At 36.0% G+C, this 14,917-nt stretch overlaps 1 protein-coding gene across 5 annotated transcripts in view; it reads left to right on the top strand.

Annotated features, from left to right (window-relative positions):
• ATAD2B (ATPase family AAA domain containing 2B) overlaps positions 1 to 14,917 on the top strand; it is a 132,535-nt gene that overhangs the window by 109,720 nt on the left and 7,898 nt on the right. For all 5 annotated transcript variants that reach the window (XM_043917274.1, XM_043917273.1, XM_043917272.1 and 2 more), the window contains 3 exons: positions 5,941 to 6,063; positions 8,796 to 8,933; positions 12,471 to 13,154. In XM_043917274.1, coding sequence (XP_043773209.1) covers positions 5,941 to 6,063; positions 8,796 to 8,933; positions 12,471 to 13,154 — 945 coding nt within the window. The remainder of the gene's footprint in view (positions 1 to 5,940; positions 6,064 to 8,795; positions 8,934 to 12,470; positions 13,155 to 14,917) is intronic.

The following is a 14,917-nucleotide window of genomic DNA, read 5'->3' as shown; positions in this document are numbered from 1 at the left end:
AATAATCTGTAGTTAAACAAGTTGAATTTATTGATACATTGTAATAAAGGAGAATGTACATCATGGGGAATCATACAGGATTTGAGCTTGTGTTCAGTGAGTTTGAGGAAAATTTAAGGAAGTAGAGCTTCGCAGTGGAATAGATGCTTTCAGGAAGTGGGAGTAATTTGGGGACTAGGTATCTTAAGAACCTGGAAAGTAAGAAGATTGGAACCAGACTAAAGTTGTGATTGGTAAAGAAGCAGCATTCATCTCACACAGGATAGGATTATATTTGGTTATTTCTGTAAGGCAGTGTTCATATTTTTGTCCGTGTTCAGATCTGATTATGAAGTGGTCTTGTTTTTGTCTTGATCCATCATGGTCACAGAGTGGTATTCAGTAAAGTTGTTTATGTTTAATGTGAGTACACCAAGACCAGTTCCCATCTGGCAGGGGTCATTCTTTTTCTCACTCTGTTAAGAATTCTGTTTCTTCAACAGGTGATATAAAAGTAAGATGCTTTTTATTTTAAAAAATTCATTTAAACTTTCAGTTATCTAAAGATATTTAGAGTATAGTTTCTACTTTATGTCTATATTTATGGGCAGTGGTTCTTAGTTCACTTGTTAGAATGACCTGGATTTCTCATTTCTACACAAATTGATTATTTCTTGTCTAAATTAGACCACAGTAAATCACATATTTTAGTTCTAAGTTAAGTGGCAGAATAAAATTTTATATAGCTGCTTTTGGTATCTTTTACTACTTTTAATAGTTTTTAAGCTTTGTTTTAGGACATTTATCTCTTGTAGTTTTTGTTGTTTGCTTAGGTTTTATTTTGACTTTTTATTATATATCATTTATGAGGATAAATATTTATGAGGATAAAGTTTATGAGGATAAAAATGAATAAAAAGTAACCTATAATCATGTTACCTAGTATTTGTTCTTTCTCTTTCTCCCCCTGCCTCCCTCCTTTTCTCTCTCTCACACACATATGCACAAATACTATATATGAAATGCATACATGCATAATATTTTTATTAAAATGAAAATATAACTTTTGTAAATTTTGATTCATGTAATATTTTGTGAAAAGTTTGAGTTAATGTATTTCTACCATGTAATTTTTATCATATGAATGTATTATAGCTAATACACTATTGTTGGGCATGTTAGAGTTTTTAGCTTTTTTCTCTATTGTAACATTGATGAATATAGGATAAATTTTGCGTATGTCCTTCATTATTTCCTTAAGATAAATTCCTTAAGGTGAAACTTCTGTATCAGAGTGTATAATCTCTTTTAAGGCTTTAAATCTATGTTAAAACTTTCTCACAATTTAAAAAATCATCTTCTAGCAGCATCAGGGGCACTTGTTAACCAATATAGCAGTTTTGTGGCACTGAGAGAATCTCCTTTGCAGTGTAGATGGCATCTGTAACAGGGCCACAGTTTGGCTAGTGAAGAATGGGCTGCATGTCAGTTTCCTTTGATTCCCTTGCCGGGTTCTGGGTGAAGGTACAACTGCATAAGTGTCTATATAGCGGCCTTAAGCAGTGTGTGAGAGTACTTGAGCACCTACACTCTCATCCTGTTAGGTTTTCAAGACACAGAGGTTACTGACATTGTGCAGTAGGTAATGAGACCCTGGGCTTTGGATGTGCACCTAGGCCTCAGTCCCCATTTTATTTCCTAGTTCTTTAGGAAATAAAGTTAACTCCTCTAAATTTTAGTTTCCTTATCTGCAAATAGGGATAATTACTCTTCTCTTGGGGTAGTTGTAAGGATTAGATGAGAAAATATATTAGGCCCTACCTTATGAAATTTTCATTTTCATATGGTTCAACTTGAATATGTTAGTCCTTAGCATAGTGCCTGGGATGTGATAAGTGTTCCATAAAGTTTAGTAGTTCATATATTTGTTCTTATTATCATTATTATTTAAATTGTGCCTTAATTTTCATAATTGTTTCCTTTGTGTATACCTATACATTTACTTTAGAATGACCCTTTACTGTATTCCCTGGACCACGTTTAAAATTGAATTCTATTTTGGGACAACTCTAAGGACTGCTAGTGATAAATGAATTTGAATGGTTAGAAAAAGCCAGTAGAAAGGATCAGTCCAGATCCTTTCCCCCTCTTCTGTGTAACTTAATTATAATCACATCAAAATAATATTACTTTCATGAAAGAAGCATTGATTTCTGGTGCATAATAACCTTTTATTATAGCATATAGTTGTATAATCAAAGGATATGGCTCTGTCTCACAGAGTTGACATGGTACACTTGTAACTTTATTCCTTTACTGTTTTAGATGCAAAAAGTATATAATTCAAAAGCATGATTTCAGCTCTGTTCTGATTTTTTCATATCTTTAGTCAAGAGCCCTGTTTTCTTTCTTAGCAACAGAACAACTTGTTATGTATTAGAAAAACCACCTCAGGGTCTACTGTGTAGCAAGTGGAAATTACATGAATTTTGTATTACTTTTACAAGCTCCCATGAGTATTTGAAAGCTTACAGTGCTCTGTTTTACAGTACACTTGGCCGTTTTGGGGAAAAGCTAGCATATACATAGAAGACAAAAGCCAACATTTTGGAAGCTATACGTATTGCCTAAGTGTTTACCCGGATTCTCCCTTGAGGATAATGTGGGCAAAAATTAAATATGTTAACTAGAAGAGTTTTAACTTGTAGGTTCTAAATGTGACCAGGTCAGATATTTGACCCGAATTATTATCTCATAAATACGTGATTTGTTTTATGTTTAGCTATTCCTCACTGTTTGTTCTGTACTTAATGCCTCCTCTAGCACTTAAGTGTATTCACATACATACCATCATTTAGCAGATTTTGCTGAAATTTCAACCTCAGTCTTGTAGTATTCTCCAAATCTTCTGTTTTGTACTAGATGCTTAGGGATAAAGCTCACTGATTCACTCCGGTGTTTGGAGCCCTCTATGGGTTATACTTCAGTTAAACTCATTCACATTTTCTGTTATTATTTGTAAGTACCATGTGCTGTTACTGAGCTGAGTGTTTAGAATACTGTGATAGTCTTTGCCTCTTAAGATGGAGTAATATATATTGAATAATTACTGTGTGACAGACATTATGCTATATCTTATGATATTAATTTGTTAGCACTTCCTTAACACAATACCACAGACTGCATGACTTAAACAGCAGAAATTGATTTTCTCATAGTTTTGGGGGCTAAAAGTCCAAAATCAAGGTGTCGGCAGATTTGGTTTCTTCTGAAGCCTCTTTCCTTTGCCTTCAGATGGCAACCTTCTTGCTGTGTCCTCACATGGTCATCTTTTCTCTGTGTCTATGCACCCCTGGTATTTCTTGTGTGTCTCCAAATTTCCTCTCCTCCTAAGGACACAAGTCTGATTAGAGTAGGGCCTACTCATAGGACCTTTTACTTTGATTACTTCTTTAAAGGCTCTACTCCAAATATAGTCACACTCTGGTATATTGGGGAGTACAGTATCAACATGTAAATTTTGGGGAGGAACACAGTTTAACCCATAACAATTTATAAATACACCACAGTCTCTCTTATCTAGAAACTCACTGTTTTATAAGAATAACAAATACCTGATTATTGGTGATTATACTAGATGGTTAAGGTATAGGGGTAGCACAGAGGTGGCAGTTTTGAATTTTGTCTTGTGGCAGCAGCAGCTGATGATAATGCAGTTTCATCAGGTGTGTATTCGGTACATGTACAGTGTGAGCAGGGCACAGAGAAGACATTACCTGGAGATGAACAGCATTTAAAGGGGCATTCATTTTAGGCATCTGTCAGGCCAGGGCTGCATATCTCCAGCACTGACACAGTTTACATATAGAAAATGTTTCATAAATGGATGCTCAATAAATGGAGATTCAGTGAGTAGACAAGTGAATGAATTTCCCACCATTCCCCCACACTCTATTTTTTCAGCCATATCCTCTTTTTCTATACCTTTGTAGACTACTTTTCTTAGCCTAAAAAAAAAAAAATGTTTTTTGGTCATGCCATGCAGCTTGTGGGATCTTAGTTCCCCAGCCAGGGATTAAGCTTAGGTCCTGGATCCTAGCAGTGAAAAGCACCAAGTCCTAACTACTGGACTGCCAGAGAATTCCCTGCGAGTCTTAATTGATCTTCCAATCTCCATCTTATCATTCCCTTGACCTCTGGTACTGCCTGTATTACTATACTCTTAAATACAAATCAAATCACTTTCTGTCTGAAAACCACCCAGTGGTCCCTTATCATCTAGAGAATTGAATCATGCTGTTTCCCTGCGTGGGTCTTTTCTTTGCTCTTAGGATAAGATCTAAAATCCTTTCAGTATGGTCAGATTCCTGTTTGCCACTTGCTTTTTGTGTGCTAATCACATAGGCTACCTTTCAGTTTCTAGAAACCTCCAAGATCTTTTTACTTCAGAACTTTTTCACATGGTATTTTCTGAACCTGTACTGGTTTTTCCCTTCATCAGTGGCTATCCTAATGCATGCTTTGAGTCTCACCTTAAGTGCCCCTAATGTAGAGAATTCTCTCCTGACTTGCCCATTCAGTATTCTGGAGATTTTGATCATAGCTGTTACAGGTTTTTTGAAGGGTGAGGGAAGGGTGGGTGGAGGTGTTTCTATGTGCATATGAGCTTATTTGGTTAAATACCTCTTTGCTATACTAATCTGAAAAGCTCCTTGAAAGTGGAGACCTGTTTTGTTTACTACTGTGTAGCCATCACCTGACTCAGTTCCTGGTACAGTTGACAATCAATATTTATTGAGTGACAGTTTAGAGAAAATATATTGAAGGAAATACACTAGTGGGCTGCCTTTTTGAGTGCTGCATGTTTGTCTTTGTAAGATTTTTCATAATGAACTATTAGATATTCTAATAAGAAAAGTTATATGTAAAATGCATTTTTATACCTTTTGTCTTTGCTTAGAGATGAAAAAGCAGATATTATTTTGTGACTTGGATTCTAGTTCTAAATACTGTTACAAATTAAGTGACGTTAATGCATTTATGTCACTTGTAACATCTTGGAGTTGCCAGCTCTAGGGAGCACAGTTATGTCATCTTGTTAATGAATGAGGACTTCTCTGTTAGTGTAAAGCAGAGAGACTCTTCTTTTATTACCAGTTTTAGGTGTAGTGTACCTAGAACAGAGTATGCACTTTTCTCCTAGAACTACCTACAGTTTATATCATCTTACATTCTTAGAGTGCCTTATCATATTTGTTTCTGTCACAATTTTTTAATAGGTCACCCTTGCTTTAGCATATATTATATTCTTTAACATAATTTTGACCAGTTTTCTCTTATGGAGAAAATAACGTATAGTTTTCTGAAACCTCAGTGTCTATGCATGGCAACTCTGGTGCTGGATGTATGATGAATATTCTTTATATCTTTAAAGAATTTTTATTTAAAGTAATACACTTTTCAAAATTATCAAATAAAGCCATATCTTTGAGGTACTTGTTAAGTAGGCTTAGTACTTTGAAGTTCTAAAAGTATAGTTCTCAGGATTGTCAACTTAATTGAGTAGTTTATTATATTTTTTGTTGTTGTTGTTTAGTCCCTAAGTCATGTCTGACTCTTTTGTGACCCTGTGGACTATAGCCCTCCAGGCTCCTCTGTCCACAGGACTCCCCAGGCAAGAATACTAGAGTGGGTTGTCATTTCCTTCTGCCCGGGATCTTCCCGGCCCTGGGATCAAACCCATCTCTCCTGCATTGGCAGGTGAATTCTTTACCACTGAGCTACCAGGGAAGCCCATATTTATTTTTCACTCATCACTTAAAGTGAATTTGTTTCTTATCTAGAAATGCTTTTCACAGTTTTATTTAAATGTTAGTGTTCTTTTACTTTTCTTCTTAAGATGCCCTTTTTTCATGTTATTTCATTTGTGTGTATAATTAATGTATACCAACTTTTTAACAGACAAAATAATTAGGCACAGGGCTTGTACTCTGAAGGATACTGCACATGCCATCATTGCAGCTGAGTTGGATCCAGAATTTAATAAACTCTGTGAAGAAATTAAGGAAGCAAGAATAAAAAGAGGTAAGTTATAGAAGTGAACATGCTATTGAAGACTAAGAGGTCACTGAGTGTCACTGGATGGTGTTTATGTATAGTTGCTGGTATAATGAAAGTGTATCTTGAGGCCCAACCTTTACTTAATTTCTGATACGAATGTGTGTCATGTAAATTCTCAAAGATGTTTTAAAAATTTACTTTCTGTGGCAATTTTAGTGCCAATTATAGAAATAAAGCAGTACTTAGTGAAATTTCTTTTGTAGGAACACATCTTTGTTAATTATGGATTTCTGTTCTTAAAGGATTTAGATAGATTTTCATATTTGAAGAGTTTTATTTTCAACAGGTAATATCTAATACTAATTCTTAAAAATTTAGGAATACTTTTTTTTTAACCTATTGGAGTTTTATGTGCAATTTTGTTAATATAAACACATAGCACATGTGTTTTGTTTGTTCAGTATATAATCCTGTCCTTGGGGAACTCATACTTTAGTAGGAGAGAGTAAGTGTAAAACAAATCAAGTGCAGTGTGGCATATGCACTAACTGAAGCATATTCATCACAGAGGATAGACCTCCTGGTAGGAAACCTGGCATTTTGATCAGAGTTTGGGGAATGAATGTACGAGTGTTGTCTGTAGTGACGTAGAGGGAAGGAGGAGGCAGTGACAGAGGAGGAAGTATTGTAAGCAGAATGCACAGTGCATAAAATCGCGCAGACATGAAATAACGTGGCATATCTGAAGAACTGCAAACTGGCATTGCTAAAGATGTACAGAAGAGTGAGAAATAGAGCTCAGAAGGTGAGCTGGGTTGAGGACATTGAACTTGTGAATATGCTTTTCTTCTACTGCATTAGAGAGGCCTTCCCTGGCCACTTAATCTGATATGACTCTGGTCACCATAGCTTTTGTCATTTTGTTATTGTTGTCGTTGTCTCTCTCCTCCTTATTTAGAATATAAGTGCAAGTAATTGAGTGAATCAATGTCATGGACTTGGACTTTATTCTGTAGGTCTGTGTTTTTTAAAATGTATGTTAATTATCCACATCAGCTTAGAACTGGGAAACTAGGTTCTCAGAGCAGTAAGGCTGATAAATCTATGCTTTAACAGTGGTTTTTATGTATACTGAAGTTTGAGAACAATTGTTGTAGGCAGTAGGAGTCATTGAAGTATCTGAAGCAGTGGAATGGATTGGTAAATTGTTTTGGCAGCAGGAAATAGCAAGGTCTCACTGTGGCAGGGTGGGAGGATGAGAGCCTAGTTAAAAAGCTGTCGGAGCCAGTTTTGCAAACACTTTGGCCGTTTCTAAAAAAGTTAAGCATCATGTTTACCATATGACCCAGCGATTCTACTCCTAGGGATCTTCCCAAGAGAAATGAAAACATATGTCCATATACAGACTTGTACATGAATGTTCATAGCAGTATTATTCACAGCAACTAAAAACTAGAAGCAACCCAAATGTCTGTCAACTGATGAATGGGTAAGCAAAACAGGATGTATTGTACAACAACATACTGCTCAACTATAAAAAAGAACAAGGTGCAACATGGATGAACTTTAGAAATGTTACGCTAAGTGAGAGAAAACAGTCACCAAAGACCACGTATTGTATGATTCCATTCATATGAAATGCTCACAAAAGCCAGTCTATTATAGACAAAAAGTGGATTAGTGATTGCCTGGAACCGTTACTTAAATTGGATTGCTGTGTGATTGCACAGCTCTGTAAATCCACTAAAAATCACTCAATTGTACACTTGAAATGAGTGATTTTTATGTTGTGTTAATTGTACTGTTGGAGGGTGTGGGCTGTTGGAGTAGTCCAGAGTTTTAATTAGTGAAGTGGGAATGAAGGTAGGATTAACATGAAAGAGTTGTGGCTGCAGGGGTGGAAGGTATTGGGAAGGAAAGAAAGAGGCAAGATTAGCTGCCACATTACTGATTTAATGATTTAAAGAGATGCAAATACTACCAGTATAGAGAGGGAATATATAAGGACAGGTCTTTTTGCGGGAAAAAGAGAAACCAGTTATTTTTAATTTGATCTATCTTTAGGATATGCAGTAGGTGATATCAAGTAGGCAGCTAATATAAATCAGGAGCTCGAGAGACTTTTGGATTAAAATGTGATTTGGGAATAATTATATAATGCCAGTAGAAGCTGAAGGCATGAATGATACTTGTGGTGGAAGATGTAGATTAAAGTGAGAAGGAAAGGGATTCCAGAGATAGTCCTTAGAAACTTGGATGGCAACACTAAAGACAGCATAGAATGAGATGGAACAGTTATTTTTATGAAGATCAATGCAGGAAAACCAAACTTACACAGTGTGGTGTAACAGCCAGCTTATATCAGATGGAAATGGTTTATATGAATGGGGTTTAGTAGCCCGGTATATGCTTATACTTTCTAAGATGGCAGAAATCATGACTTTTTGGCAATATATAATCTTACTGTCTTACAGTCATAAAAATGTGAAATGTATCCCTTTGCAAAATAAAGTGAGTTAACATGGGGCCCTTTGGAGATTAAGTATAAATAAGCATGGCCTACCATTTTATTTTTATGATATGATATCTAGTTTCTTTCCGATCTTAAAACAAAAGGTACTATTTTCATCCAAATTACAAACTGTCCAAGTATAATTAATGACTTTAAAACTCAGTATTTCAGACTTTTTTTTTAACCTTGTTGGTTTATGTAGCTGGGAATATTTAAATAGGTATCGCTTATCTTCTGCTTGCAGGCTTATCGGTAACAGTAGAACAAATAAATCCTCATGGTACTGGAGCTCGAAAGACAGAAACTAGAGTTGAAGAGGCATTTCGGCACAAACAAAGAAATCCAATGGATGTCTGGCACAGTTCTGCAAATAAATGTGCATGTGAGTATTTGAGATCTTGTTATCCAGCAGTGGGAACAACTGTGAATGAGGCAGAAGTGTTAGGAATTGGGCACACACACCAAAGGGCTTCCAGGAGCTTGTGGGGTAAGATGCTGAATCAGTATATTTCTTTAACCTTATTTGCTTTTTTTCTATCTCTGCTCAGTGCTTGCTGTTGTAGTTGAACTAGATTTAAATATTTTCAGCTTTAAACTTTGGGTTTTAGAAAGAGATATGGAGCCAATAGATTTTTATCCACCCACCTTCAACCCCTTGCTGTATATTATGCAGGGTGCTCTCATTATGGTGGGAAATGGAAACTCTGGCTTAAGAGAGTGCTTGAATTGACAGCAGGAAGTTGATTTTTCTGAGAAAAATCTATTCAGCCTTCTTTTTCTGGTTTTGTTTAAGTGAGATGTATTTATTTATTTTTCTTTTGTTTGTTTTGTTCTTTTTATTTGTTTTCTTTTGTTTGTTTTGTAAGTGAGGTGTATTTAGAAGGGGAAAATTCAGTGTTCTATATTTTCCTCAGTTCTCCTTATTCATGGTGATCTGTAAAAATTTCTAAAAGACAAATGTTAATAAACACAGAATCTTCCTAATGTAATCTTTATGTTTCACTAAAGATGGCCATCTTTGGGTTGTGTATGCTGTTCTTCTGATATAAAGGTGGTAATTCTGCTCCAGCCATCAGTAAAGATGGCCATAATAAGTTCTTCCACCAGTGGCATTGAAGTTGAATGAATGAACCAGACTCAGGTTTTTTTTTTTTTTTTATCTTGTCCTCTTTGTGATAAATGGCATTCATGTGTGAGAAAATTTCAAGGAGTTAATGGTGCATTTCATCCCAGGAAGCTGATTAAGCTATTTGTCCTGGTTGTACCTTGAATCGTGACCTGGATTATCTAACATAAGACTCTAATTTAAATGTTGAAATACTTACATTCTCTGCAACTGATAAAAATATTTACCCACTAAAATATATTGAATATTGCTTCAGCAGTTTTAATTTTCTGTACGTGTTAAAATGTTTTTTAATCTACAAATGTGGGTTTTGTTTTTTCTGACCAGTAGATGGCATATGTGACTCACCATTTGACTATTTTACATGAAGTTACTTAAATCAGTATGTCTAAATCTCCCTGTGGGAGAGTTGCTTTCCTAAGAACCTAAGGTTTTGGGAACAAGCTCAGAGATGCTGTAAAACTTGATTTTAAAGACTGTGCCTCTAAATGGGCTTTTCACACAAAGTACCCCCGAAAAAGGTGATAGAGCAGTGACTGAAACAAAAGTCTTGATTCTTGTGGCACATATATAACCAATTTCTCTTATTTGACCAAAATCTCACTAAGCATTAGAAGTGATTATAAAAAGACGGGGAAAATATCTCCAGTTTGACCTCCCCGCAAATAAGAACATTTTCTCTTTCTTATCTGGGGTGAAAGCATTAGAAGTAACCTTGCTTCAGAAAGCTTCCTAGCTTTTGCTTAGGGTACGAGTACATATCAAATAATTGAGCTGGCTCTCGATTGAGCAGGGACAAGCCTCTTGGCTTTAGTGCTACATGACTTAGTGAGGAAAGGAAAAGGGAACCTCTTGTCACTTTGGTTGTTGGAGAATAAGCAAGGACACAATGTCAGGAGTGACTGGTCAGGTAGAAAAACCTAACAGTTCTACATTTTAAAGAAAGAGCAAGCTGAATACTTTTCTTTCACTTTTAATATGGACTGGATTAATCTTTCATGTAAGTAATGAAATGCTTATGAATGCTCATCACTTTAGCTTGTGCTTTTAAAAGTAGACTAATATAGAAATTTCATCTCCAATTACCCTGTAACTGTAAATTATAAAAATAGAAATGGGGGGAAAAGGAATGGAGAGATGATTATAATGATAGTACAGTTTTCAGGGCAAAATAAATTTTGAGCCAAGTTACTAAATAAGTTGAATTTTGGAAATGATTTTAGAAACCTTTGGTAGATTTATTCTTAGATCAGAAAGAAGAGTAACATTTATGACAATTTGTCATATATCTTACCTTGGTGTCTTTATAGAGAGTTAGTAAGGATTAAAGATGAAAGGGTGAAAATAGTATGCAAACACACTGTGTGCTGTTGATACATTATGATCTTTATCCATTAAAAGATCTTTATTAAAAAAAAGATCTGTATCCATTTTTTTCCTAGAAAAGTGTACACATACATGATAATGTTTTAGAATTCTTTTAATGGATAAAGATCACAAGTTCATATTAAGTGCTGACTTAAAGAAATGAGGGTTGTTTTAAGACCATATTCCCTTCTGTTTGTCTTTCAACAGCAATTTTAAACTGTGGATTAAACATTCTCCACTTAGTGGCCCATATTTGCATTTTCTTTTTAAAATGTCTTTGCCCAGAAAGCTTTCAACATTGACATATTAAAAATATATATTATCTATTTTTAAACTAAGCCAGATTTGACATTACTTTTATAGCCTTGGAAAAAATGAATTACTTTTACTCTGATGGCTTTCAACTAATATTCAGAATCCAGTGGTAGACATCAGAAGTAATAGGTCTCTAGCTTAACTAGTTTGCTTTAATAACTTTTATATTTAAATTTCTTCGTGCAAGTGTCCCACATTGCAAAATAAAAGTTAACTTTTCATTTTAGGGACAATGAGATCGACTTGCACAACCAGCTACCTTTGATACATAATATGGGAAATAAATATTCCTGTGTCCATCATGACCTGGAAGTACCAGCTATCTACTGATAAAACTCTTGATAGTTTCTCACACCGAAGAGTATAGTCCCTGCAACTTTTGTAGGTCTCTCACTTTATATAACTGACCAAATATTTATTTTCATTGTTTGTTAATGTTGCTATTGTTGCCTTGATAGCAGAGGACTTGTTTTCTGCGTATTTTCCAATAACAACTTTGCAAGAAATTGATCCTGCTAGGAGAAACATTTGTGATAGAAGGCTAACAGGTGGCTAACCACATGGTCTGTATAAACTTCATAGGGCTTCTATTTCTTATGAAAGGAGAGGCAGTAGAGATACCTGTAACTTTTGTCTCTTCACATATTCGATCATATCTTAATTTCTTTTATGGTTTAAGAGCTTTGGGGGGATCTTGCTGGCAAAGCATTCATTTTCCTGGTGGAAATCCAGGGCTGTAGCCCCAAACCTTCCAGGCAGCCTGGTAATGTGACCACTCCCTAAATGTGTGGTGCGCTTGGCCCTCGGGTTTCAGGAATTAGGAAAAGCAATAAAGTAGGATCTAGGGCAGTTGTAAAGAGTGAGTGCTTAGTCAACTCATACAGGAAATAAATTAAAAATGTTTTCATTTGTCAGAGCTCATCCCTGACATCATATCCATTTCGTAGGTGTGAAGATTAGTCAGCATGGGTGCCAAGAGCTAAGTAGTTTTTGTCTCTGTGTTATGGTAGTGTGGGTTTACTTTCTTTTGGATTTTATTTAATAAACATTTGTGAAACAAGCATTGAACCTCCAAGTTCTACATATCTTTTCCCCTTCTTTGTAAAATAGTTCGAGTTCGGAGAAAATCACGGCGGCGATCACAGTGGGGTAAAGGAATTATTAAGAAAAGGAAAGTCAATAATTTAAAAAAAGATGAAGAGGACACCAAATTTACTGACTATGAGAATCATATGGAGGACAGGAAATTACTAGAAAATGGAGAGTTTGAGGTAAGCACTGACTGCCATGAAGAAAATGGAGAAGAGACTGGAGACTTATCTATGACCAATGATGAATCATCCTGTGACATCATGGACATGGACCAGGGGCAGAGGCTTAACAATGGAGCAAGCACAAAAGAGAACTTTGCATCTACCGAAGAGGAAAGTTCAAATGAGTCTCTACTCATCAACAGCAGCAGTTCTCTAAATCCAGAACAGACGTCTCGGAAAGAGCCTTTCCTTAAAGGAGGCTGTCTAAATGGTGAGGCCTCCACAGACAGTTTTGAAGGAATACCAGTTCTGGAGTGTCAGAATGGCAAAGCTGAAGTAGTTTCTTGCTGTGGCAGTGGATATAAATGTAGTTCTGAACAAAAGACTCTCCTGGAGGACCAGTCAAAAGAAAAACCAGAAACTTCAAATGAAAATCATGGAGATGATCCTGAGAAACTAGAGGCACTGGAATGTAGCACTAATGAGAAGTTAGAGCCTGGCCCTGATGTGGAGGTTAAAGATGCAGAACTGGATAAAGAAGGTAGAGCTAATGTTTTAAAATTTTTCCTGAGGTTTTAAACTGCAAAGTTAATTACATGCATATTTTATCTGGTCCCCAGTAGCAATAGTTGATGAATAATTATACCCCTTTGAGAAAACTGCAAAATCTCTTGCAGTTTTCACCCCTTTTCCTAGAAAAGTGTACATACACATAATAAATTTTGGTGTATGTTTTAGAGGGTTTATCGTCCAGAAGGCATTGCTTTCCTGGCTTCTTCCTCTTTGTGCTCCTGTCTGATTATCATCCCTTTCCTAATGGATTTATGACTAAAAGTTGAGTAAATCCACAGTTGTTAAGAGGACGAGATTTCTGACAGAAGGATTATTGGGATGGGGTGAGAGGTAGGTGAGAAGACTTGGATGCTATGGCAGTATGGTGTATCAGAGTCATATAAACCCACATTATATTTCCACTGTTTATTATAATCATGTGACTCTGAGCTAGTTGCTTGTATTCTCTGGCCCTGCGTCTTTCCATCTGAGGGGTGTTAATCTAGAGACACTCTTGCTTTATAAACCAGTGGTGGAAGAAAGCAGCAGAATCCTCACTGTCAAAGTGACTTGATTCTTTTTTTTTTTTCATTTATTTATATTAGTTGGGGGCTAATTACTTTACAATATTGTAGTGGTTTTTGCCATACATTGATATGAATCAGCCATGGATTTACATGTGTTGCCGAGTCAGAACTCTCTGTCCACTCCTGAGTTCCTTTGAATATGGGATTCCTGAAGAAGCAGTGGATATGGGGCGAGTTGAGGGTTTCTGGCCCTGCTTTGCTATTTATCATGATTCTTTAGCCCATGGTGGGGTGGGCTGTATTAAGAGACAGTGTGCATTTCCTTCCTAAACAGGTAACTAGTCTTGCACTCATTTATCTTGAAATTGTATTGTGCTCTCTAAATTGTGTGGAATGTATGGTGTTAGCCTGGAATTTGGGCTCTGTGAGAAAAGTTTTTTAATGCCAGTTTGTTTGAGCATCCGGAAGAATTAGAGTAGGATGGTATTGTTCACAGTCTTAGAATTCTTTTAACAGATAAAGAGAAAGGTACAGATTTAAATGCTGCCTCTTGAAAATTTTTAATATGTAATAGTAGAAAGCAGTTTTAGAAGCAGTATTTATCTGGGCTATCATATAGACAGAACTTAAAAAGTGTGTTGAAGCTAGAATTAAGTAATGAATGGGACAGTGTGGGGAAAAGGGAGAGACTCCTGTTATGAGGCAGAATAGGTGGGTGGGTGGGTGAGTCTTTGCGATGCTACTTCACTATTAGATTTTAGTAAGCTTACAGAAAAGGTTTAAATGAATATTATGTTCAGCTAACAGCTTTAAAAGTATTTGCTGTATAAAAGTTTCACCTGAAGTTTTCATTTGTAACTGTCCAGGGCAATGTAACCTAGCGCAGTGGTTCCTAACTCAGGTTCTTGGACCCCCCTAGACGTCCATGGGTGTAATAATGAGGATTCGTATGGTCTTAACAAAACTTCTAGCATATGTTAATTAAACTGTAAATATAGGTTTTCAGTCTAAAGGCTGTCTTTAATATAAAATTTCTGTGATACATCAGGGTATATGTTTTTGAAGGCAACATCTTGGTTCTTTTATTATTCATATAGCAGGCATTGATGAGAAAGAATTGTTTAAAGACTTGGGAATAAGAGGACTAATGCAGGAGGGAAGAGAAAGATTCTCCTTAGTTTCCCAGAACATGGGCCAGGTCCTGTAAAAAGCTCTGAAATGGTCC

The sequence above is a fragment of the Cervus elaphus genome, chromosome 11 (assembly GCF_910594005.1).
Source record: "Cervus elaphus chromosome 11, mCerEla1.1, whole genome shotgun sequence".
Taxonomy (NCBI): Eukaryota; Metazoa; Chordata; class Mammalia; order Artiodactyla; family Cervidae; genus Cervus; species Cervus elaphus.
Note: the sequence above shows the minus strand (reverse complement) of the source record. Positions and strands in the feature narration are given on the sequence as shown.